At 41.5% G+C, this 26,179-nt stretch overlaps 2 protein-coding genes across 4 annotated transcripts in view; one reads left to right on the plus strand and one right to left on the minus strand.

Moving 5' to 3' along the window:
- Nucleotides 1–1,868: 1,868 nt before the first annotated feature.
- abhd17ab (abhydrolase domain containing 17A, depalmitoylase b) lies at nucleotides 1,869–11,514 on the plus strand. 2 transcript variants are annotated; one of them, XM_087174446.1, is made up of 5 exons: nucleotides 1,869–2,626; nucleotides 3,322–3,724; nucleotides 5,208–5,402; nucleotides 5,804–5,983; nucleotides 7,798–11,514. In XM_087174446.1, exons 2-5 carry the CDS (start codon nucleotides 3,360–3,362, stop codon nucleotides 8,021–8,023), a joined length of 966 nt encoding a protein of 321 aa, XP_087030572.1. In that variant the 5' UTR covers nucleotides 1,869–2,626; nucleotides 3,322–3,359; the 3' UTR covers nucleotides 8,024–11,514. The 2 variants fall into 2 exon arrangements, with proteins under 2 accessions (XP_087030572.1, XP_023263849.1); XM_023408081.2 differs by having other exon boundaries at nucleotides 3,354–3,724.
- A 3,409-nt stretch (nucleotides 11,515–14,923) lies between these two features.
- rgl1 (ral guanine nucleotide dissociation stimulator-like 1) overlaps nucleotides 14,924–26,179 on the minus strand; it is a 22,551-nt gene continuing 11,295 nt past the window's right edge. For both annotated transcript variants that reach the window (XM_023408059.2, XM_023408060.2), the window contains exons 2-18: nucleotides 23,690–23,800; nucleotides 21,699–21,907; nucleotides 21,537–21,608; nucleotides 21,205–21,395; nucleotides 20,958–21,082; nucleotides 20,602–20,817; nucleotides 20,404–20,507; nucleotides 20,162–20,246; nucleotides 19,887–19,976; nucleotides 19,456–19,542; nucleotides 19,128–19,160; nucleotides 18,892–19,013; nucleotides 18,451–18,540; nucleotides 18,089–18,275; nucleotides 17,508–17,759; nucleotides 17,296–17,410; nucleotides 14,924–16,852 (exon numbers count right to left, since the gene is read on the minus strand). In XM_023408059.2, the coding sequence (XP_023263827.1) occupies nucleotides 16,665–16,852; nucleotides 17,296–17,410; nucleotides 17,508–17,759; nucleotides 18,089–18,275; nucleotides 18,451–18,540; nucleotides 18,892–19,013; nucleotides 19,128–19,160; nucleotides 19,456–19,542; nucleotides 19,887–19,976; nucleotides 20,162–20,246; nucleotides 20,404–20,507; nucleotides 20,602–20,817; nucleotides 20,958–21,082; nucleotides 21,205–21,395; nucleotides 21,537–21,608; nucleotides 21,699–21,907; nucleotides 23,690–23,800 (2,277 nt within the window). In that variant the 3' untranslated portion in view covers nucleotides 14,924–16,664. The remainder of the gene's footprint in view (nucleotides 16,853–17,295; nucleotides 17,411–17,507; nucleotides 17,760–18,088; nucleotides 18,276–18,450; nucleotides 18,541–18,891; nucleotides 19,014–19,127; nucleotides 19,161–19,455; nucleotides 19,543–19,886; nucleotides 19,977–20,161; nucleotides 20,247–20,403; nucleotides 20,508–20,601; nucleotides 20,818–20,957; nucleotides 21,083–21,204; nucleotides 21,396–21,536; nucleotides 21,609–21,698; nucleotides 21,908–23,689; nucleotides 23,801–26,179) is intronic.

Consider the following 26,179-nt stretch of genomic DNA (forward strand, 5'->3'; position numbering starts at 1 on the left):
CAGAAAAAACATACACTCATTGATGGTGAATTTGAGAAAAGCACCAAACAAGAATCATTGTGTGGTTACAGTTTCCTGCCAGTCAGACTTAAAACACTGACTACAAGTGTTATAGTCATTAGTGTATATATTTAAAGCAGGTGTGAGGCATATTTTTTATGAAAGAAATATGGAAACTTTTACACTTTTGTAGTACACGTCAATTTTCCCTCATGTTTTGTTCTGTAGTTGTGTGATTGATTTCGTCATACAAGGTACAATAACTGAAGCCCATGACCTACCCACACAGGTGTTTTCACCTAGCTGGCCTGTACAGACTGTGCTAGATTTTTACACCAGAGGTTTTGACTTGCCATTGTAGGAAAAGCCCAGGTGGAATTAATAACATTAACTATGGCTCTGTTCCATTAAGTATCTCAGTAAGCTATAATAGTTATAATAATAACAGGACCTCCCCTAGGTGGAATGCAACCATCATTAATGTTATTACATAAACCTGTGCTTTTCCTGCTTTGATGTGTCAATGTCTGCTGTGAACAAGTTCTACTGACATCGCTCCTCCACCCTACTTTAATGGGTCAGCTTACCCAAATAAAAAATAAAAAGGTATACTTTTTGTTTATGTAACTACCTCAGTCCCAAAAATATAAATACCATTACCATTAACCATTACTATTTGTGGTTACCATAGGTGGGTTACATATCAAACAAGTTTAAAGGCTGACGTTTGCAGTTCTCTGTAATAGGTAGTGAAGGTGGTTTCTGAGTCAGCAAAGCTTCTTCCTCAGCAACTCACAGGAAATATCTCTCTCTCTCTCTCTCTCTCTCTCTCTCTCTCTCTCTCTCTCTCTCTCTCTCTCTCTCCCTCTCTCCCTCTCTCTCTGTTTGTGTCTATGCGGAATGGGAGGGGTCACGCAGGGACAGATTATGAGAAAATGGGCCCTTTGGGCACTGATAAGTAAAAGGCATCCCGCCCCTCCTACTGAAAGACACAACTAGAAATGTGTCAATTGTTGTTATTTTGTGTGTTTTTGTGGTAATTTACCTTTCTTTTTTAGCTGGTTTCATCTCTTTGTAGGCCAGTTGTTTTGTGTCTCTTAATGGGACTCAGACATGCCAAGTCTTTAGCTTCTTTCACTCTGTGATTATTATCATTAATTTTTTTTTTTTGTTTTTACTTCCTCTGTTTTGATGTTCTTATTTGTCTTGTTTGGTTTTATGTCTTTTGTAAATCACTTTGTAACATTATTAAGAAAAGTTCTATATAAATAAAGTTTATTATGATTATGATTAGGTATTATTAAGGGCCTTTTTTTCTAGCCTTCCGGTTTGTTTTGTGTCTCTTTGTGGAATTTGCATCTATTTGTAGTTATTGTGTAGTGTTTTTATGTCCAGTTGTGGCTGTCTTGTGACTTTTAACTGAGCTCTTTGACTTTCAAAACACGATATATTAACAGTTATTTCATACAGAGACTGGCCCAGGGGCTTGAGAGGTCAGGGGTCGTGTGACGGGTAGGTCTGTTCAGGAAATAGTGGCCGGCTATGTATTCCCGTCAAGTATTATTTTATCAGAACCATGATGATACATCTTATTCTTTGTTAATGACAAACAAATGAAGAAGATGTGATACGCTCAAACCGACTGTAATTAATCATTGTAGTCACCAGTAAAAAAGTAATTGTGGTGATTCATAAGAACGTCATTAACAAAGGTCACTATGCCATTTACGTTTTTTTTTTTTGTCGAAGGCGCAAATCAACAATTAAGTTCAAATATGTCATCTTTTACTTCACTGTCCCTCAGACTGATAACAAGTTTCCCTTAATTGTCCAATGGAAACTCCTTACGTCACATCCTGTCAGCTGTCGCTTCCTGATGCGGTGAAACAGCAGAGAAGTAAGAAAACACCGCACATATATGGATTAATTTAAATGACATAGAGTGACGGGAGACGCCAGCACCTTCCCCAGAGGATTCACGCAGACCAATGCAGACGCCGGGAACCGTGTTTTAACGGTGTTGTACGCCGGGTGTCCGTGAATGAGCGCAGTTTTAGCTGAGCAGTCGTGTTTTATGTCTTCTTGCTAGCTTAAGCCAGCGTCGCGTTTAGCTGGTACACGCAGACAGATAAACTTCTCTCTCCGGTAAAATATGACACACAGTCACCGTTATTCTCGATACATCACAGGGGGAAGCAGCTTTATGCTTGTTTGATTGTAACTGGAAAACGCTCGCTTTTTTTTGGTCACTTAGAGGTCAAGACTGCACTGGAAACGCCTGTTCCTCACTGTCAACACAAGAACGAAACTGAGGAAACAATCATCGGTTTCTTGTCCAAGACATCGTGTCTGAAAATCACTCGTGAACATCTCAGCAAGTGGACAAAATGGCTGTGACCTGGACTTCAGTCACCACGCAGAAAACACAGCAGATACTTTGTAAATAGTAACACTTCACTCAGTCAGCTGGTTGGCTCCACTACTTTTTTTCCTGCTTCTGCTGACAGGGCACTTAAACAGTATCCTGTGTTTGAATTTGTCTGAAGTGGAGGAAGTCTTGCTCGTTTTTTAATTTTTGTTGCTGCACAGTTCATTTTTGCTTAGACGAAGCTATTCAGTTCAACAGGTAGGCCTGCTGTTGTCTTATACATGTATTGTATGTTTGGACTGATGTCATATAATAATTATATGGCTTCTCTGTTAATTATTAACTATAGTTAAGTCACAAGTTACAATAATTATGGTTATTCAGTTTTAGAGCTCAAACAATAAATCAGTTAGTTGATCGACAAAAAAATAATCAGCAATATTTGAAAATTGTAATTTTGCCAAACATTCATTGTTTCCAGCCTCTCAGTTATGATCGTTTCCTGCTTTTCTTTGTGTTATGTGATAGTAAACTATATATTTTTGGGTCTTAGACTGTTTGTCAAACAAAAAAGTATTTTGAAGACATCACTTTGGGCAAATTTAATTGTGACACACATTTCACTGTTTTCTGACATTATAATAAAATGAATTGATTAATCAAGAAAATATTCTGGAGATTTACCAAAACTAGATAATAGCTGTTTGTAGCCTTGTTTGATCTTTATAATATTTGTAACCAGAAAATATTAAATGTTATTACCTGGTAAATCATTAAAGTCATAAAGAGATCAGAGCCAGTATCTGTTTGCTTACAGTCTTCACATGTTACAAAGCGGCTGTTGTAGAAACATTTTTATCACCATAGTTTTCACACTTGGACTGAGAGTCTCGTACATTACATTGTAATAAGTATCTCATTGTGTTAACACTGGGATGCTGTGGATGCATCAGCACAGTGACCCTCTTGTCCTCCTCCTGCACAGTGAAGGATGAATGGCCTCTCGCTCAGTGAGCTCTGCTGCCTGTTCTGCTGCCCGCCCTGCCCCAGCCGCATCGCAGCCAAGCTCGCTTTCCTGCCCCCTGAGCCCACGTACACCTTTCTTCCCGACCCAGATGCAGGCCCTGCTGCGACGGGGACAACAGGGACATCAAGTCTGCGGGCGCGGAGCGGTGCGTCAGTCGCTGGAAGTGGAGGGGCCGGGGCTGTGGAGGGGAGATGGAAGCTTCACCTGACGGAGCGAGCAGAGTTTCAGTATTCACAGCGAGAACTGGACATGACAGAGGTGTTCCTCACTCGATCCAGTCGGGGGAACAGAGTCAGCTGTATGTACATTCGCTGTGTTCCTAATGCCAGGTAGGTAGTTTGAATAGTTTACCAGTCAGGTTTCCAGTCGGTGTCAATTCTAACTGATTGTTTGTGTACGATGGATCGTGGCTGGCTTGACCTTTCCCATTCATCAGTCATATCACACTTTCTGTTTCTACGCCTTTTCTTGTCAGTCTTCTCCCATGTACATCCAGGTCTACTTCCTTTACTTGTCTCCCTGTTGACTCAGCCGAGTCAAACAGTTTCAGCTCACTGCCATCCATTTTCAACAGCTTTCAAGATCATTTTTCCATTTTTTTTTATCTTGTAGTTTTGTAGGAAGTGCTACCCTGTGCTTGGGGATTCGGGTTTATGATAACGATATCAGTTTTCAGTGAGTCAGAGACAAAACATGTTCAGCTGTCTAGCTTTCTCTCTTGTAGGTGTGTGTCACTGAGATTATTGGCAGTGATTGTTAGAGTTTTTTTTTTTTTTATGAGAGGTGATCATATCTTTTTTCCTAAGTTAAACTGTATTTTATGAGATGTGTAAGTATTTAATGTCAGTTTGACACTCATCCTGCTGCACTGTGCAGCTGCTGATTAATTTACCAAATCAATTAAAAAGAAATAGACCGGCTTGTGTTACAGACCATCTATCTTGTATTAATGTCAATCTAGTGTTACACAAAAATGAATTGAAACTCGACGTGATATGGCAGAGTCATTGTTATGCTACATTCTGAGTGTAAAGGCCAAGAGCAAAGCCACGGGTCATATGGGTTCAAAAACAAAACCATTGAAGGAGGATCTCAAAACAGTCTTAAAAACCTATCAGATTTCTCTGAGAGCTCAACATGCATTCATGAATAAAAGGCAAGGGCTAGAATACCCAGCGTTTATAGTGGATACTCTGCTTCTCACGTTGTACAAAATGTCTAGAAGTAAGAGTCATTTGACATGAGTCCATCGTGGTAAACTAATCCTCCAACATGCAGCGCTTTAAGTCAAAGATGTGTCTGGTGTGGAGTCTTAGTGACCTTTCTATGTTTATCTTAACAACAGTTTGTTTATGGATGATTTAAGCGTAGTTACCAGGTCAGATTTTATAATGGTTTGCTTGTTTGTGTTTGTTTTTAATGTTAATGTTTATCCTTCATGTGACTCTATTCTGCTTCATAAGTTCAGTAGAACTATGAAAAATTTTCATTGTCATTTGTTTCATTTAGTAGTGGTGTTTTCTAGTCATTTTTGATCCCATAAAAAGCAGTACTGTCTTAAAAAATATAAAGGATACAGCTTGCATATTTAGCTGAAATATAAAATGCAGGCATGTTGGCAATAAGTAAGGACATTTCTCATGTAACAATGGGAATCATAGAATAATTTATAATTGTCTATAGACTTTATGTATGCTATGTTTCCTAGTATAGCTGATATACTTGCTGGAGATAGAAATCTTTGAATATGTGTCTAAATCTATATTCGTTTGACCATCTTCTAAGTTGTTCTCTGTGTGTGTATCCCCTCAGATTTACAGTGCTTTTCTCCCATGGTAACGCAGTCGACCTGGGCCAGATGAGCAGCTTCTACATCGGCCTCGGCACTCGCATCAACTGCAACATCTTTTCCTACGACTACTCAGGCTACGGTGTCAGCACTGGCAAGCCTTCTGAGAAGAACCTCTATGCAGACATAGATGCTGCCTGGCACGCCCTGCGTACACGGTATGTTATCATATAATTGTCCCATATGTGTCCTTCAAGGGATGATTTATTATACTGTGTGCTCACTTGCTCTGCCAAGAAAGGACACACTGTTTAGATTAGGCATAAATCAAGCCATATTAAAAATATGGATGAATTCCAATGTGGATTGATTATATGTCCTAAGAAAAAGAAAGAAAGGGTGAAAAAGTAATCGAGGCAGGTGAGGGTCAAGTAAAGATGAAGATGTGAAGAAGGGGTGAATGATGTCTGTTAAGGACGCTGTGGTGTAATAAAGTGTGTCATTAGTGAAAACGGACCTGCCTTAATGTGGCTGTAACCCTGGGAAAACATAACACCAGAGAGTACTGAGTAAGAGTACCCATATTATGAGGTTTTTCTGTGTCTTTGGTTGTAACCAGGTATGGCATTAGCCCAGAGAATATCATCCTGTATGGACAGAGCATTGGTACAGTTCCCACTGTAGACCTGGCATCACGGTATGAGTGTGCTGCCGCTGTTCTTCACTCACCTCTAACTTCTGGAATGAGAGTGGCCTTTCCTGACACAAAGAAGACCTACTGCTTTGACGCTTTCCCCAAGTAAGTCTCATTTGAATTTGTGTTTTAGTGCACAGTATAATTACTGTATTGCAAAAGATTTTTATTTTTTTATAAAAGAAATCCTACAACTGGAAATGTATACAACTATGTGTAGACCTTAACAGGTGACCAAAATGTTCCCATAATGCTGACTATTACCCCAGGCATGATCACTTGATCAGGATTGGAACAGTCATGTGACACACGTATTTGGAAGGCAATAAAATTGGTCTACTGTGTAATGTTTAAGAAATACAGAGCTTGCCTTAACTTAACATAGAATAATAATTACACAGTTCTGTCTTTCGGTATTGCGATACGAGATCGTGAATGTTTGTATCACAGTTTCAGACCTGGTTTCAGGATCGTTACACCCCTACTGCCACAGGGAATAAATCTGGCCGATTTGAGAATAACAGTGTTGTTAGTTTTTACTAAATAGAAGTAGAGGCCGTTCATGTTGACAACTACTGTATTATTTATCTTCTATAGTCCATTCAAACATGCGAAAGGCATGTACCACAGCGGCCTAAAACATCCAGCCACAATTGCTCTTTCCAGGGGGATGCAGTCAGGGAAACATGTTTATAGCTCAGAAGCACGAAAAGCAAAAATAATTTGACACTAAAGTGTTGATTAGAATGGGATGTTGTAGAGTAATAGAGTAATTTTAGCAAAGGTAAAATTGAATTTGAGACTGGAAGGGAATTGTCAATGGGCCCTAGTGCTGTCCATCATTTTAATCTGAATGAAAGTGAATTAGTACATCAATATAAAATTTGTATAAACATCTACTGCATACACTGTTAATGCCTATGCACAGAATGTATGTTAAAGACAGCAAACAAGACAACACATTTGTGTGTAGTTGTAAAATGGGTGTTGTAACTGTTTTAACTTTTTATTTTTAAACCTTGGCCACAAAACACTTCCCTTGGCTTGACAATAACAATACAGAGTAATGCTATCATTAGCGAGGCTCTATCCCTGCTGTTCTTGTTGTCAGTTTAGTTTTAGTGACTGAGTCTGACGAAGGTCAGTAGCAGCCAACGCCAGCCTTGACACAGAGTCTAGTCCCAGATGGTACAAGTGAGTGAGGAGCAGAGGTGGTAGGAAACCAGGGAATGCCTCAGTGTGTGTGTAGTGAGCTGATAAAGCCTCCAGTGTTCGCCTGTTGTTCAGATTCAGAGTGGGCAGCTGGCATCCCGCCTTCCTCAGCGTATCAGTCTGTATCTTCCTCTCCTGTTTCTACATAAAATATGTCGGTGTTCTATTGGCTGAATTGATTATGATTTCAAGATTTGGTGCAGAAGTAAGCATCTGTTTGATTTTTTTTTTTTTTTTAGATATACAGTATATGTATGTATATTTGTGTGTGTGTGTGTGTATATATATATATATATATATATATAGCTCTTACCTAACCTAAATCTACATATATGATCAATTATTGGCACTCAGGCAATAAAAACCTTATTAATCAGTCAGTGGACTGCTACATATGGTACCAAAACTAATAACACAAAGATATTTATCTACTTTTAAAGCAGTAAATGGGCTTTAGAGCCCAAAACAAATTACTGTTGCAGTCCTTATAAAAATGAAGCTTCACTGATCCATTAATATATCTCTATTTAATCTATAACATTCTTTATTGAGTTTTTCAGACAAGCACACTGACCCATTAGAGTGTCACATTTTATGACCTGATCCACAGAGCCAGAGCTTTATGAGTCCAGTTGTACATCACTATTGAGCTGGCTCTTGTGTTCTCTGAAATCTGACGTCCTTTCTTTTCTTATTCCTCTTTTTAGCATTGAGAAAGTGTCCAAAATCACATCTCCAGTGCTCATCATCCACGGGACAGAGGACGAGGTGATCGACTTCTCCCACGGCCTGGCTCTGTTCGAGCGCTGTCCCAAGGCCGTGGAGCCTCTCTGGGTGGAGGGAGCAGGACACAACGACATTGAATTGTACAGCCAGTATCTGGAGCGTCTACGCCGCTTCATAGGACAGGAGCTGGCGGTACAACATGCCTGACGATCACCACCACCGCAATCGTCATCATTACCTTTTTTCCTGGTCCACTTAAAACCTCACCTCTGTGTGTCCAAGATGGAAATGTTTTGAAGAGTCATCTAAACCATCCCTCAGCTTACCACAGCGCCCAGGGGTGTACTGTTTCACATACTGTAGTGCTCTGTTTTCAGGGCGTAGTATGCCTTTAATTGACCATGGATTGATGTGACACAGAGGAAAGGAGGAGTGTGTTCATAGACATCAGAAGTGTGTGAGTGTGATAGAGTTAAATTGCATTTAGACTGTTGTTTCGTAGAAGAAACTATAAAAGTACATCTGCCATGTGTTAGGTGGCAGCAGATGCGTATATTCCTATACTGTGCAATAATGTGGACAGTGTCACAGGAAAATGAACTTGTTGAAATTAAATGGGGGGGGGGAGTTAACAGAACAACAATCTGATAAATAATCGTGTAGGTCAATTATATTGTGGTCCACATGGAAAGTATCTGTCAATTTTTCCAGCCTACTCGATCAGTTAATGTGTAACTTTCATTTCTGCTGTTAACCCAAATGGATAATGGTGAAGCATGTCGGACTCTTGACATGTGTTGGAGAATATTTTGGTTTTCTAATCACACATTAAATCAGCGAACAAGTTTGTTACTAAGTTCTCTACATTGAGCCACCAGTTTTTATCAGTAACACCTGTACAACGTAATGCAGTCCAATAAAAAGCCCTCCAGTAAATTCTGTTTTAAAAGGGGATGATTTAACTTCATTTTCTAGTAACTGATGGTGTAGTATTGGACTGCATCATACTGAACGGTGTCTTTATTATCCTGTCCACGTCATATATGTAGGTTTTGGGGTGGACAAAACTGGTGACTAGCCCTTGGGGAAAATGAAAATGATACATAGAGTTGAGTTTGTTTTTCACCATACTGAACATTTTGCTCAGGTAACCCTCCTTTAGACGTTAGATGTGTCTTTCTTTTTTGTTTGTTTTTATATACAGTCAGTTAAATCTCCTCAGATCCTTTTGAGCAAAGATATGAAATCATATTCATCCAGTGTGAGGATTTTTTTAGTAATGAACCAAACTATGATCCCATAACTGAGGTACAGACCAACTCTGGAGTTTGGTGAGCCGTCACAAACTTTTGCCTTTTTGCTCCAGTCGATCCACCATGCTGTTTTCAGTCTTTTATGGAAGACGTTTGCATCCCAGAGACGGAGCGAGATTGGCTGCGTTAAAGGACGACTGACGTTCAACAGCCTCAGAAAGAAAATACCTCCAGCTCCTTTGTTTAGTGGAATATCTGAGAGTCTGTAAGCCCTGTCCTTTTTGTTTCAGTCTTGTTTATGTCTCACACCAGTAGGTCACAGCTGTCAGCTAAGTTCCTGTTTCCTCCAGTGTCTGGAACAGAGAAGCAACACTAAAATTAAACGGGCCACGGTTTTCAACCTCCAGCCTGTTTTCATCTCTTTGTTTTAAAACTCTGTCTGACAGCAATCCTGCTCACTTGCACTCCATCTTGAAGGGGAACTGTGTCAATTTAAGAAGTATGAAAGCTTAACTTTGAATTTAAGTAATTTATGGCTGTTGCCATTGTCTAATTTTAATTGTCGATGAACTTCACAGTGTGAGTAATAAAATCGTTTCCACCCTTCTGCAGATAAGCACAGGAACATGTTTTATCACAGTATATTGACTAGTTGTTTTCCAGCTTTAACAGCATTGGCAAAGAGTTCAGTGAGAATCTCCTCTGAGAACATTACACTAAAGCGTTAGAAATTTAACAGGTGGACAGTCCTCTCACATGACAGCATCGCTTTTCCACCACTATTCTACGTGATGTTGTCGGGTAAAGCTAGACAGCAGATAGTCTGTGTGAAATTGTATAACATCTCTTTCCTCTCTGGTTTACAGTCAACTTCTTGGTAACACTATTGATTTTGCCTCACAGAATTGAGTACAAGAGTGGTACAGTACCTTTTCTATCCGCTGGTGTGATTCTTTTTTTTTTTTTTTTTTTTTCTGTTTTGTTTTGCAACAATAGAAAACTGTCTCAAACATATTTTGTTGCCCCTGTGGTTTATTGTTCTTTTTGCGCTGATTATTTGGGGAAATATCACTAATCAGTTGTTGAATTTTGCTGCAGATGCCATCTTTTTTGTTTCTTTGACAATGTTGTGAATGATGTGACAATGAGAAGTTATACACGATTGTGTCAGCTGGCTGCCCTGTTGAAGTTATTTAGGTTTGACTCATAAGATAAATCATAATCTTTCAGACTCGCTGCACACCGCACTGTCTCACTAACAGTCTGTTTTACAACCAGACATGAGATGCTGTCTGCAGTATTCATCTTAAAGGTGCAACTGTCAGTGGTGCTAGGCCACAGAAGTGTAAAGCTATTCCCAAAATGAGTGTATCCAAGGGTAAAAGTCATTTTACTTAACTGAGCTGACATATTTGAACCTGAGACATTCTTCAGACTTTCCTGTCCATATATGAACCAAAGTCAAACTTTTTTTGTGCTTTACCCAGTGCACCTGTTTGTAACTTTGTAACCAAAGACAGAATTGTTCAACTTTAGACTTGTTTATTAACTTTTTATTCATCTTTATGCTTGGTCTGACTTTTTTTTCCATTGCACATTTGGATACAAATGAAATGCAAGTTTCTCATATTGCTAAATAATTATGTTTTATCATATCATGTCTGGTTTCAAATATGCAAGAACAGACTTTAAATAGCATAAATTAACCAAGTTGTGGGTCTTTGTTTGATTGTTTTTTGGGGGGGAGGGGTTTCAGGCTGTTTATAATTTATCATTTGTGGAAGAGTACAACCTAAGCAATACAGTGTGCTGGGTCATGTTTGGAAAAAACAACAGTGTGGGATGATGAAAGAACAATGACAGAGGAGCTTCAGGCAGATACATGAGTAGCTTTTGTTAAAAAAGAAAATGTATTCAAATGTTTGGATCTCTGACATAACACGGCTGTGTATCAGTTTTGTCACCACACTTTGTTATCCATTGTTTATTATACTGACTTATTTTTAGTTTTTAAAGATTCTGTCTTTTTCAAGATTTAAAGAGAATAAGAAGCTAATAAAACATAATCAGAAATTGATAATTAATGTGGCTCTTTTGCTTTTATTTTACATTTAAGATTTACTTTAACCTGCAAGAGAAAGGCCTTTTCTCCAGAAACCAGTGTTACGTGTGTCTCATTCGGTGCCTAATTTTCCACCCATTGCAGTTCTGGCGCTCATTGAATAAAGACCCGCTTGTAGTCAAAGGCTTCACTGGGCTGCACGAGACGGATCCAAGAAAGGCTCGGGTGAATAATTGGCTGATGAGTAAATGAGACTTTAATTGCCTGGTGCTTTTTTTTTTTTTCTCGTCTGCAGAGTTGTTTGTTGGGACGGGCTTGTTGTTGTCTGTGCCAAAAAAAAGGTTCAAATGATGTGTTTTAATTAAATCAGTACAAGGACTCAGGTTTGTCCCAGCCTCCCCTCACTGTCTGCCACCATGTTGAGCTGGAGAGAAACAGGGACAGATGGATTGTGAGCTGCACTCACCCCCTTAACTCACTCACTCACACACACACACACACACACACACACACACACACACACACACTTGTGCCAGCTCTTTTTCAATGGACTACATAAACAATCTGGTGTCCCACTCAAATGCTCTTACAGATTAAAAGCAGCTGCAGCAGCACATCATCCCTCAGTGTAAGGCAAAGTTAGTGCAGCCTGACCTACTGCATCAAACACAACCACCACCCCTCCACACTCAAATGCTCTGACTTTCACACAGCCCTGAGCACATGGACCCTTTTATGCTGACATGCATCAAAGGATATTGGATGTTGGAGGTTCTCGACAACAGAAGACGTCAGACTTGTGTGTTAGAGAGCTGCCTTTGAATGTTTTCAGCTTGTGGTGTGGTGAACCTTTAGACAGTACTGCATGTCAGAAACACATACAGGCTGCATATTTCCATCTGGTGCTGATATGGCCTTGTTTAACCAAAGCACCTGCATGAGGAAAGAAACAAGGCTCCAGGAAAGAAAACAAAGTGTTGCTGGTTTGTATTATCACTAGTTGGATGCTATCACCCTGTGTATGTGACAATTTTGACATTATTCCTTATGGATGATGATGCTGGTCTATAAACTGTTAGGGCTGCACTTCATGTCTCAGTTGATTCTGTAGCTGGCATTTGTTCCACACCTTCCACAAATACAAAAAATATATTTGTAAACTCACAAAAATATCTTGCAAATATAAAACGGATCTAAAAATACAAAAACAAATCCCATGAATAAGAACATATCTGTGAATACATTCAATTAGTTTAGAAATATCCTAAATGAAAAGCATTTGTGAAAATCCTATATCCTAAATAGTTACAATTTTCAAACAGACATTTGAGAATCAATTTTAAATATACATACATACTACACGCTTGCACATACATACAGAGTGAATATTTAGTTATGTGCATAACTGTATGTATCTATATGCATGAAAGTATGTATGTATATATCTTATAGTATACATGTATGTGCAAGTGAAGTATTCAGCTTTGCCCAAGGTGGCTTCTCATATTACTGTCCTACACATGCATAACTATATGTTTATATGTATGTACAGTATATGTCTGATAGTATTCATGTATGTGCAAGTGAAGTATTCACTTTTGGCCTAGCGGCTTTTCATACAACTGACTAAAACTGAGTGACCCATATTAGTAATGTGCCATTATGTGGATAATAGCAACCTGAGAAATAAATTTATTTAGCACAGAAGAGATTTTTGTTTGCTCAGGTTACGTTATTTGCTCAAAAATATTTCTTCTTCAAAATATAATTTGTGTGTTTGCAAAATGTATTTGAAAGTCCCACTGTGCACTAAGGAATGAGGCACAAAAATAACTCTTTTAATACTTTTACAGTAATTACTATAAATGTATGCTTAGAATATAAACTACAATCATGGTTTCCCTTATACTGATATTTAGTTCGTGATATCCAAACGTTTGTGTCTGCCTATTTTATATTGTGATCAGTAAATGTTACACTGTTCACATGAAGCATCAAGAAATGAACATTTTCTTGAACCACTTTGCTGAAAAAGTTCAAAGCCTCTGACGCTGTTGCACTTATATCCTGTCTGTACCTGCAAACAAGCTATAACAGTGGATGTTTCAGAGTATGTTGACCGCGTACTGTACTCAGAGCCAGGCATGGGCTTACTGCAACCTTCCTGCTTTCTGTCTTCCGCATTTAAATCAAAGTTGGCGCCTTTCGGCCTGATGCCCATATGTGCACCTCTGGTTCCTCCCTGCACACACTGTTTCCTGTTCACCTGATTTCCAACACTGTCACAGGTGCGATAAGTTTCTGCATTTGTTTGTTACCTTGTTTACTTTTCTTATCCTGTTATTCAAATTATTCTGGCAAAGAGTAGCAAGAGAGATCCGGCTGAAGTGCGGTCCGACTGGTTTTGAGGTTTCCAAAAAACCCACAACCAGGCCTGAAGCACACTACACGTTCCGGATGGCCATTACTGTTCTGGCGGTGGGCCTGAATAGCGTTCGTTAATTTCCTCCTATTTTCCACATGCCAGCCCTTCCCTTAGCTGCAGGGTGGAATCAGATTTTTGTATTTGTGGAAGGTGTTCCATATTTATAGATTACACATTTACTCACTGATTATCAATCTGTTCATACAAATAACAATGAGACAAATGTACCTCCATTGACAGGAGATGAAAATGTGTTGACAAGACAGGATTGAAGAAAAGAGGAGGAAGAGCAGAGGTGGAGCAGATGTAAGAAAATAAGATATGCAAGTAATATTTTTACAACTTCAGTTTATGGTCAGAAATATTAAAACTTTTTTTTTTAATATGTTCTTCTTTGAGATTGAGGACATTTCCAGGGATAGATGAGTGGAGCTGATAGGGTGAAAGAAGAAGGAAAGAGGAGGGAATGAGAAGGAGTAGATCAATTAAAACACTGTATGATAATATTACAGTACATGTCCATGTTGATTATCCTGTGATGCTATTCCTTAACAAAATGTAAATTTTCTTCTGTTGGCCCAATATTTAACTTCAGAGTATTGAAGACATTTAATTGGCATGTCATAACATGCCAATTAAATGACTGCTCAGTTAGAGCAGCACACATTATTATGGTCTGGATTTAAATTTAGATTTGTCACCTAAACATTAAATCTCTGAAATCTACTCCAGCACAGTGTAACAAAATTAGGTTTCAAGATTAGTGATGCTGTTTATCCCACCTATGTCATGTAAATTCAAAATAGTAACATATGACAATTTTTGCCTCTTTTTATGTGGCAGTAGTGAAGATCAGTCATTGTCAAAATCTGTTGTGTTTCGGTTTCAGAATGATGGAGACAGAGAACAATTCGATTCAAAATATGATGCAAATCCTGCAAATGTAAAATAAAAAAAAACCTGTTTGTCTTTGAATTCCTGGAAAAGAGTTTGACTAGCACGGCAAACTCATCTTCAGGAAAGGAAGGTCATGACTGCTGTGCTCAAGTCAGCAGAAATGTCTTCCACTCAGCAAAATATCTTGGGCCCTGTCCAGAACAGCCTCTGGTCCTTTTATTGACAATGTCAATTCCTAACAGGACTGAGCATGTTGTCCATCACGAAACACAGCAGCCTTCACCCAGCCAGCGCTTCACGGAGGACATGATGAAGAGTGTTGTTTTATCAAATAGATGTAATTTTAAATCTCAGTTTAACTGTGTTTGAACAAAACCACAATAATCAAACGTTACAGATTACATGTATATATGTTACAGGGCCTTCATCCAAAGAGGAGAAGAAATGAATAACACACTGGACAACCATCATAATACTGATAATAATTTATTTATTCAGGTAGAAGAAGAGTCTTTGGCAGTGAAGAACACAGGAACTGAGGGTGATTTAATGAGAACATTTTGAAATCAAGTGCTGCAAGGAGACAAATGATTGGGCCAACGGGGACATTAACATTAGTCCAACAGTGAACCAGTTCTCTGTAATATCAACCAACGACAACTGTTTGCAATACTTGTAATCATGGCACAACAGAATGACACTGTAGGAGCTGTGGAGAGCAACTGAAGGGGGAAAAAAAATCTGCAAATGTGTTACTATCGTGTGGACAGGTGATGAAGTGTTGGTGATGTTGCTGTGAAACTATGACGACGTTTGAAATGAGGAGTGTTGCCCATGGGACAAACAGATGGATGTGTGAAGAGGTGTCTGGCTTCTGTGAGTATAATGAGGTAAAGAGCCCCTCGGTAAAGATTTCCAAATGTATCACAGTCCAAATTAGCACTGGCTAAAATATGACACTTTCTGAATCCAATAACATTTACTTTTAAAATCCTTCATCACTCTCCAATCTGGCTTACTTTTTCTGTCCTGAACTGTGATACAAAAACATATTTTAAAAAAAGCAACACTTACAAATAAAAATAGTAATTCATTTTGTCAAGAGGGAGTAAGCCACTAACAGAGTGGCTCGCTCATTCTTCTGTATTCACATCCCATTGGCATCTCCTACCAACTGACAAGTGCAACTCTATAGTTCATATAATGAAGGGTGAAGAGGTACAAGTATACATCAGTTTGAGACAATGTGCATGGTGCTTTCCATTTTAGTATGACATTTCCCCCCTTTCTACTCCTGTTGTTGTACACCCCCTTTTTTTTTTCAAACAAGCACAAGCAGCACAAACTGCATCTCTACACCCTAAAGATAGGGCGGGTAAGGCCATTTCAACGTTTGCAGAGGACTTGTTAAAACCAAGTACTGGAACCAATCAGAATGCAGGTAACACTGCATTCGTCACACAGCTCACAATATGAGAGGGGCTGAACACTCACTGTGCACACTGTGCACAAGGCGGGACACGGCCAGTAAACATGTCCAACTAGGGATTATAATGACATCACAGCTCCTGTCAATCAGTTCGTCAATATCATTCAGATTACTGTTAGAGGTCCATTCACTCATCAATAAAGGCAACAGGAAACTCGGTCCACTTCTCCTTCTACTCCACCATCCATCTTCTATTTCTGCATCCATCACTCTTCTATTACCAGAAAAGTTATTATTCAGCTATACAGACATCACAGGACAAAAAGAAGTACATTTCAATATCAGAATACTGTTGGAGGTCAGGAGTTTGGCTGCTCCCACAACATGTGCAAAAACCTGGCGTTGTAAAGAGTGGAGGCCACTTGGGGCCGCTGTATCACTCTGTCACAGGCATCACTAGTCAAAAGTTTAGTCTCACTGGCACAGCAGTCACGCTACACATCCATGTTCCATGTTAAGGCCTGGCAAAGGGATGGCACCCTTTAGGAGGAGACGCAAACTGGGAAAATAAGAGTCAAAGTGGAGCTCTTCAAAAGTCTTCGAGCTCATTGGGATCCATCTGTTCTTTATTGAATCCAGTGAATCCTCCGGAGCTTTCCTCAAGTCCATTCATTATCCATCCTGCCTCTCCTCCTAAAACCATACACTTCATATCCAGTTCACGCCCTGTATTGTCCTGGCTTAGTGGTGTAAGGGCAAACTGCTGGGTCAGAACAGTCCAGTCACAGTGTGACTTTGCTGAGTCTAAGCGAGAGGCTCGAGCGTTGCTGGGTTCGAGGGAGTGTGGAAATGCACCGGCTTCGCAGCTGGACCGGTCGACCCGCTGAGCCTCGCACCCGCAGCAGGAAGTCAAAGTTAGCTGAGGTGTTCATGGCGTAAAAGACGTTGGCGTTGTCTGGGATTACCAGCTCTGAGAGAAAGAAGAGGACAAAGGCGACTCATAAGTGCTTGTTATTAGGGTTATTATACTTCTAGTCAGCAATACATTGGTCATTGGGGTTCATTTAGTTTGTAAAACAGCTGATTAGTGGAATAAATTACAATAATTGAATCACAAATAAAGACTGTTTCATCATAGTTTTATATAGCAACTGCTGCAGCACCTTCACTGTTACTCTGACTATATACCTTGGAATGATACGGTCTATGAAAGACGCAATATGAGGAAAATTAGCACAAAGCTTCACACAGAAGAAGAATATTAACTGGGGAACTCTGGCTGAGAAAGTGTAGGTCTGATAATTGGAAAGGTATACATGCATACAAAATGATCACCCAAGACCTTCAATGATCCCAGAGGATCCAGTGTGAAAAATATTAATGAGCCTTAGTTTGAAAGTAGTCATGTTTTACCTCTCTCCTCAGAGATGACTTGTACCAGCTCGTATCCCTCCTCCGGCTCCACCTCCAGGTTGTGCTTCGCCATGGCTCTGGAGATTACAGCTGGAGTCTTGTCTTGATTGGTCAGCTATTTAGGTGACAGAAAGAAAATGAAGTCAGACAGGGTTTAACAAAAAGGGTCTTAAAATGTAAATCTGTAACTCAACAAACTCATCTTCACTCACCAGTATGCTCTTGTAGAGATTCCCGTTGCCGTGCTCAAGACTGACTCTTATGATGCATGTGTCCTGGGCCTGTGTGTTATAAGCTGGGGTTTGGCTCAGGGAACTCGGGGACATGGGAGTGAGGGAGACGGAGCGTCTGTGGGTGCACGTGGGCCCAGGGAGGGAGGGAGATGCAGGAGTCACGGAGACGCTGGCTGTTGACGAGCTGGTATCCATGGAGTGGAGTGAATTACAAGAGGAGGATTCTGAAAGCTGAGGAAACATGATAGAAGTCATACAGAGGGATGGAGCAATAACTTAACCATTTTCATTCACAAAAACACAGTTATTTCATTATTCTCTAATGACTAATAAATAAAGATCGAATATTTAAAAATATATCAGATCTTTTGTTATTAGAACATTTTCTCCAGAGAGAAAAAAAGATCTCATATTATTTTGATATATTTGGGGAAAAAAAGAAGAAAATATTAATAACACTGGGAGAAGCCTTGCTATTCTCAGCCCTCCCCACCAAATCATTTTGGTACAGTCCCTAAGTATGACTTAAAGCAATACATTTTCTCAATGTCACAACTCACCTTGTTTTGCTGGGAGTCGGAGGTGTGAGTGGGGGCGGTGAGTCCTTCGCTGTCTGACGGGCTGCTGGAGTCACTGGAGGACACGCTGACTGAGTCCATGCTCTCCCCTGAGCTGCCAGTAGGAGGCGATCGCGGTGTCTCTCTGACCGGAGAACTGGCTGCACTGTTGTCCGTTCCAAGGAACAGCCTGGAAAGTAGAGAAAGTCAGTTATTAGATAGTAAAATAAATAGGTCACAGCAATGTAGTGCTAGAATATGACAGGGTGATATGAGCCAAGGAAAAGTATTTTAGACTCAATGTCAGCCATTCAAGCTAGACCATCCTCCGTTTCTATTAACATCTATCTTCTGGATGTACTCACAGGCTCAGTCTTTTCACCATGCTTTTTCGGGGTTTGGGTGAAGTTGGACTGCTGTCACCAAGACCTTCAACCTCACAGGACAAGGCGTAGCTGCAAGACAGAACATAAATGAAAAACCTTTGAACATTATGAAACATTACCAGATCATGTGCTCAGTGGTTTTAGGAACCATAAATTCTCAGTAAGAAAGAAAGAAATAGCGAGACAGCACAACAGAAAGAGGGAGAAAATGAGAGCTCACACAGCAAAAAAAAAACAAGTACAATAGATCAGTAGGGAGTGAAGATATGACATAATAACAGCAGGCAGAAATGAGGAGAAGGGAAAGAAAGAAGCTTCTATTGTGTGCTTGTTAACAATAGATCCAGCAGACCATGACCTCATGCACTAATTTGCTTGTTATCTAATGGATAACGGTGCAATCAAGAAAGAAGGTATTACCTTTCCTCCTCACTGAGCTGAGGCTGGCTCTTAAACCAGCGGAGGAAAGTCGGCTCTGGAGTCAGACAGTAGCTGTTGCAAGCCGACTGGAGCAGCTTGATCTGAGCTATCACCTCAAACTCCTGCAGAGACAGAGAGAGCCGGCGTTAGAACTTCAAACGTGCAAGCCGAGCTCATCGTGTGATAATTGTCTCGGTGTAATCATGTCAGAGGAGGCTGATTGCAGCTACACTAACCCTGCGTCTCTTCTCAAAGTTGATCAGACCACCCTGCGGAGGACACAAAGAGCACGCTGTCAGACCCTGAACATCACATACCAGTGGCTGCCTAGACAAACAGCATTAGGTGCACCACTCCAAAAATGGACCGACAAAATTCCTCACGCACTCATGGAAACTTACGCCCCAGTTACTGACAGCGGTTACACAGACAGACTCTCAGATCTGCAGAGTTGTGTAAACTCGCAGACACATGCTCTCAAATATCGAAACACGCACAAAAGCGCAAAACAGACACACAGACACACACACAATCAACAGGTGTTAAGGATTTTTTTTTTTTTACCTCTACTAGGTCAGGCAGGGCTGTATCCAGCATGGTTAGATCAGTAAGGAAAGTCCCTAAGTATGGTATCGTGCCTTGCATTGCTCCCTGTGAAGAAAGAGTTATTTGATTACTTTAACGACCAATTAAATTCACTGAGATGCCACAATAAAGTCATAGTTTATTTTACACTGTGGTCCTCACAGATGGCAGGATGGGTTTGTAAAATACAACACGGGCTTAATGTAAGTACAGCACATAGTGCATTGAGTAAACAAAGTTAAGCGTGTGGCTTCATCATACCGGAGAAGCTAGAACTCACTTTACAGTACATTGCTTTGGAGGAATGTGTTGTTTAAAATTATAAAGCTCCGTTTTAGCTGTCTTTGAAAAAAGATCCATTTGCCTGGCACTGGTTGTCAAAGCTCTTAGTTAGCCAGTCTTTGTCTCACCATTTCCCTCTGCAGCTGTAGTCTCTTGTGGGTGCGTTTCTGGTGCTCCTTGGCACAACTCTCCAGACTGGCAAACTTTGAAGTGCCTTCCTGTGGAGCAAACAGAAAAATAGCTTCAGTCCTTGAGATTCTAGCAAGTGAATGAAAGAATCTTTCCAGAATTTCCAGATCAAGTCTCAAGGCTGTGGAAATAACATCCACACATTTAAAAACTGGGATTTTAAGAGAGGATTCTATTCCTCGGATAAGAAATAGCTGGTAAAGTCAGAACTCACCCTCATCAGTAGCTCCCTGCTGGTCAGGTAGTTGTTGTGGTCTGAGAAAATGTCAGACAGTTCCTCAAAGGTCTGCATGCTGTCTCTGCATCAAGCACAGATTCATGTTAGGTTATGATATTGGGCACAGCCGCTAAAATACATGTGAAAATAAACTCTGAAGTTTGAATTCTGGTAAAAGGCTGATTCTTCTAGCGAAACCCGCTGAGATTATCTGCATAGTTGAGGAATTGGAGGCTTACTTGTGCACACAGGCCCATGCTCTTTTCAGCCTGTACAGAGGATTGGACTGCAGTGCAGACACAATGGCTCGCAGAGACGAGAAGTTTTTGCGTATTCGACACTCCTGTTTAAAGAAAATCAACCCAAGTCAGTCGCGTCAGTACTTCACTCATATTTCATATATTAATTCATTTGTATGTCTGTGTGTTTCTGCCCACCTGAGCGATGTCTATCCAACGCTGGATGACCCGTGCTCTGACGTGCGGTCTGATCTGTTTGTGTTTCAGCACTGTGCTGACCACACAGGCCGCCACGGCATTGAACTGAGTAATGGTGGCACGGATGGTGGGGGCACTGTGCTTGTTGTGCTTCTTATCCCTCTGAGACCAGATGGAGCCCAGGCAGTGGTGGGGTACGACTTTTTTAAACAGTAGCTGGAGCAGGAGAACAGGTTGATGTTAGTATGACGACACTGAAGAAACATCGCAAGGATGTGACCCGCGTAATCTTTCCCCTCCTACACAACCCACACTGCCAATCCTCCCCCGTGTCCACCTCATTTCCCTCAACTTACCGCATCCATATAGGTCAGCTGCTCAGCCACCAGGTCTGCGTCAAACGACAGGAAGTCCTCCTGGACCTCGATCTCCACTTCTTCCTCTTCCCCCAGGCAAAAAGAGCTGTTGCCATGGAAACCAGCTGAAAGCAGGCCAACAGGATTGATTTAAAACTTGCTCCTTGAAAAGAAACACTAAATAGTGCTGTAGAGGTCATTAAACTTTATGTAGGCTTAAAAAAAAAAAAGACGGTTTCTTGGTTACCATCAGTGTCATCCATGCCGGCCTGACTCTGCAGCTGCTCCAGCAGACCCTCTGCCCGTCTGAGAGCCTCTGAACCGGGCAGGGCCTTGCGCAGGTAGTCCATCAGCCTGTGGAGGCAGGGGTAGTCAGGAGGCTCCTGGAAGTCTTCAGGACACTGGTCCAGCCAGGCACGCAGGATGGAGGCCAAGGCACTGTGGAGACATTTGAATGTTAAGAGAGCTGGCAATGATAGAAGAGGAGGTGTCAGCTCTACTGCTGAAACTATTAGTAAATGTTATCTATAGAAAGCTGTTCGCATGGAACTGACATGTACATATAAAAACGTATCTCACTTTCTGATGGCTCCATTGGTTTCAGAGCCTTGGCATTTGTCTGTTCCTTCATTTTCCTCCACGCATCCATACCTGCAGCAGCGAATAAGCATATTTAAAACCTCTGAAACCTACAGTCAGCACATTATCTTTGACTTGATGAAACACTTCACTCCAGCCCACCTGTCTAGAAGTAGCTGCAGTACAGTCTGTGTGCTAGTGAAGGCTCTGTAGGTGGACAGGAAGATGGAGGTGTAGGTGAGGTCGTTGTCTCCAAATGCCGTCAGTAATGTCTCCACCAGCCGCTCCATTGTTCCAGCACGGATACTGCGGATTTTGCAGGTCTCCAGTTGGCTCACCGTGTGGCCGGGAGGCAGACGATCCCCCTCCGCCTAAACACACACAGAGTTTCACACTGTTAAACCAAGGTGAACTGAAGAACACCACAATGCTTTACAATGAATGCATGTAGTTACATATTTAGTCTTACGACGTTGTTTGACATCTGGATACATTTGGGCACTGAGAACGGGTACGCTCTAAATGTTAAATAATAGGAGTGAGATAATTCAATAGAAGACAAAAAAAGATGGATGGAGGGAGGAAACAGCGAGGACAATCGTGACCTATATTTAATTCCGATTTCTCCAGATGTGTCCGACTATTGTGTCTACAGGGAAATACACTGAGTCGTTAAAAAATGGGGAGGGAGAGAGAAGAAGAAGAGGTGGCACAAGCATGGAAAGAGAGAGAGAGAGAGAGAGAGAGAGAGAGAGAGAGAGAGAGAGAGAGAGAGAGAGAGACCTTGGTGAAGTTAGCACGCTACAACAGGAAACACTCCAATCTGCTTTTAATCACAGTGGGCCCCTCCTCCACCGTCCCTCCAGACACAGAGGACGACAGCAGCAGAGCCAAGTTCTCCCAACACTCCCCTCTGATAACAGCTCAGTACACCCAAGGATTACGATTATTCATCTCTGCGAGGCGACCCACTGTACAGTCACGCACAGGTACCGTTTACAAAACATTCAAATCGACTGGCTTTTCAACCAAATCCACTAATAACAACACACACTCCGAACAATACACAGGGCGTAGGCCTACAATCCCTCTGATGGTAATTGCAATTACTCACTGACAATCAAATGTTTATAGTAAATATACTGACGCCTCAATAGGGATTGCTCTCTATTCTACTCAACAGACACCACTGCTGCACAAAGTACACACATTGTTTTCATTAGCTCTAATATAGTTTTCAGCTCATGTCGTTGTCAATACATCAATACATCAATACAGTCTTAAAGCCTCAGAGCTGTTATCTATTTCTTCTTTCATGTGCCAATCTCCATCCGCCATGTTGAGCACAAAGAGACGAACAAACTAACAACACAAGATCCTGATTTTTCTTGTAAACAAAAGAAAACCTCAAATATCTGTCTTGTAATTTCTGTTATGCTGGGTTTCCAAACTGAGGGAACTCATGGGAGTATCTAAGGACCCCTAATTGGGCCTCCTGTGCAGTATAATAATACACTGTATAACATCTTATTATGCTGATATAAACAGCACAGTGGAGGAAACAGTAATGCCTCATATGCACTGAAAAAAAATGCACAACTCAAGGAAAAGCCTTTAATACCTCCCCTTTTTTTTGTCATACCAGCGTTTCATAAAACACTGCTGTACAAAGGAACGAGCAGTTTTGTTGGCAGCCGGGAAAGTCAGGAAATCACATGCTTTGGCTAAACAGACCAGGTCTGGTGAAACTGTTGATTTTCAGCAGGCAACTAAAAGGTGTTGTCTAAACTGGTAGATTTATAGCTCAAATGTTAAAACAATAACGTCCCTGGTGGAGCACAATGCTGTGAGAGACGCCCCATAATTGGAAGACACGGTCTGTTTCAAACAATAGAGATTAGGTTTTTCTGTTTTTCAGCTCTGCAGGATGCACACAACTCACTGGACTGCTTTTATAAACCATCCACACGTGCTAAATTCCACATTAGAGACTGTTCCACTTGGGAGTTTGAATTTTTCACCGCAACAGGTTGAGAAAGTGGAAAAAGGTTTTGACACGTATATTCTGCCTCGCTGAGGGTTTGGAGCTTGACTCATGTGCCCCTCAAAAGAGCTCCATCAGCTGTGATTCTGATTCAGGCGGGCTTACTCACCCCCAGCCATCTTGCTCCCTTGTTGGCCGCCTGCTGAATCTGAACCCTCTTCAGTGTCACATTGTAGATGGCTCCTTCCTCGACTTCCTCCCCCCAGTCCTGCACCGAACTCTGCAACAAGAGAGGAGAGAGGGAAAATGTTAGAAACCTCCACAAGAGAGGAGAGTGGCGTTTCAGATAGAAAGAGAGAAAAATTTCCTGTAAGTAACTGCATGCTGCAGAGCTAACTTCCACAACAAGTGTCATTTTGATAGTTTAACAAACTAGGAATTTCCCCATTTGGAAACTTCTCTGAGAAAAGCAGATGGCAGAATGAGAAAAACAAAGACACACAGCCACAGCACTCAAACAAACTAGGAAGAGAAGGACTGAGGTGCAGTAAAACATCAAGCGAGACCAGCTCCCCAACCCCCACCACCATTGCAGCTTGCCAGGCCTCCCTCCCTAACTGCCTCCCTGTTTTTACTCCCTCTTTTATTCCCTATCCATCTCTTTCACCGAGTCTCTTGAGCTGAAGTCAGAGCTGGACTGCTTTCCTGGAGCTCAGAAAAGCTTGAGATAAGAGCCAGAATGGATGCCGTCTCTCAAACAAACCCCTACTTAGTCAAATTTGCATCACTTTTTCTCTCCGTTGATTTGTCTTTGTCTGTTTGTCTGCATAATTATACAAGCCAAGAGAGCTTGATTACAAATCTGTGTCTCGAGAGCTCAACCGCACTTAAACCAACTTGTAAGACTGAGTGGATTTGTGCTCATCTTGCAGGCATGGGCCCATATGTACTGTGTCTGTCTCTGGTTGTAAATCTCTGACAAACAGCAGAGTGCATAAACAAACACGGGGAGCAGAGTGATATTAAAATACAAAACTCTAGCACAGAGAGAGCGAGAGCAAACAGGCTGAGTTCTGCTGAGACATCAACATACGGAGACAAAAACAGAGGCAGGGAGACAGCGAAGGAGAGGGACTAGCCAAATATAAACACCACGCATGCAGTATTATGGCCAAGTCCTCACACACACACACAGACACACACACACTCTGCAGGCGGCAGCAGCCAAGATCACTCTCACTTGTCCCCACTTTCATTTACACAGCTCAATGGCGAAGTCCAAACTACTCCCCAAACAGAAGGGACGCCAGAGGAAAAGGTCAAGGGTCAAAGTCGCCGTTAACAGGCTCAATGGACGGTCCAAGAGGCCCGTGGCACTCAGCCATGACTGAACCATGTTTGGGTTTGAACAGAAACATGTGATGCAGAAATGAAAAGAAAGCCCTTAAACTGAAAACACGAAGAGAAAAAAAGGAGAGGAGGAGTAAAAAAAAAAGGAGGATTTTAACCGGCTTTGACGGGTGAAATCAGCAACCATGTCAAATTCTGCATTTGTGTGAAACACGTCGACATGCCCGTCCCAAACACCCTTTTCAGCATCCTGTCTCATGGTCAGCAACACGTCTCTCGGCCTCTCGTTTTTTAGCTGCTGCTGGCCGCCGGCTGGATGGCTGGCGCAGGGACAGATAAATACATCAGTGCATGAGTCATGCAGTCCACACACTCCCAAAACAATAGCGGGAGGTCTCTGTGCTGGCCGGCCCGGGCTGCTGAGTTCACAGTCTGCACACACAGCCTGCTTTTTGTCAGCCGCAGAGCTGGAGATGTTTTTCAGAGCAAAAAAAAAAAGAAAAAAAAAGAAAAGCTCTGCTCACTTTGTGCACCAAGAGTTTAAGGCTTATTGGGAGACAATGTTCCATGAGCTTGCAGGAAAATGGAAATCAAAACAGTCTGTCACAGTGATGTTTCCATTCACCAGAGAAGACAATAAAGTATAGTACAATAAAGGCCTATCAGAAACCTGGCAGAGCAGTAAGGGACGAGTTCACAGAGAACACCAGCATATCAAATGAGGCTGGGTGAGGTGTAAACAGGAGATGAGTTGTTTACTCTCTGCAACAACTTGGATCCTCCACAGAAGATGCCCACTAAGTGCCCGGGGAGGACACTGAGGAGAGCAGAGAAACAGTTCCCCTGTCCCAGCTCAAATAGCGCTAATCTGCCTATCATCCTATCAGCTGCGTGTGAAACAATACTCCCAAGATAACAACAACAGTGGTGTCGAGACTTTGGCGTTGATCTGTTGGCTTTTGTGCTTTCCTCGCCTGAACCCAGCTGGGTCCCGTGGAGAGACACTGATGGCCCCGGGGCCTCGCCAATTGTTGCCTCTCTGTTTCACCGCGGGCCCCGGGACAAAGTTTTCATATCCGACATCAGGGAGGAGACAGTAAGCGGATCGAGTTCATATACTGGTGCAGTTGTTTTTGTTTTGTCCTCCCCCCCTGCCCACGTTTCTAAACTTTGCGCGACATCTTTACGCACCAGCAATGTGGGTTAAACTGGATTTAAAGCCTGGTGAAAACAATTAAAACTCAATGCTCAACTGTTCCCCCGCTATTCCCTCCTCCTCCTCCCTCTCCTCCTCCTCCGCCTCCTCCCC

The sequence above is a fragment of the Seriola lalandi genome, unplaced genomic scaffold (genome assembly GCF_002814215.2).
Source record: "Seriola lalandi dorsalis isolate HSWRI2012SDOR001 ecotype SW California unplaced genomic scaffold, Sedor1 jcf7180002054353, whole genome shotgun sequence".
In the NCBI taxonomy this organism is placed as follows: Eukaryota; Metazoa; Chordata; class Actinopteri; order Carangiformes; family Carangidae; genus Seriola; species Seriola lalandi.

Bases quoted from the DNA above. Each gene is read 5' to 3' on its own strand.
- abhd17ab (XM_087174446.1), top strand. From the start codon at position 3,360: ATGAATGGCCTCTCGCTCAGTGAGCTCTGCTGCCTGTTCTGCTGCCCG. The intron at 3,725-5,207 runs GTAGGTAGTTTG...GTATCCCCTCAG, and splicing joins CGCTGTGTTCCTAATGCCAG to ATTTACAGTGCTTTTCTCCC. The intron at 5,984-7,797 runs GTAAGTCTCATT...TCCTCTTTTTAG, and splicing joins TGCTTTGACGCTTTCCCCAA to CATTGAGAAAGTGTCCAAAA.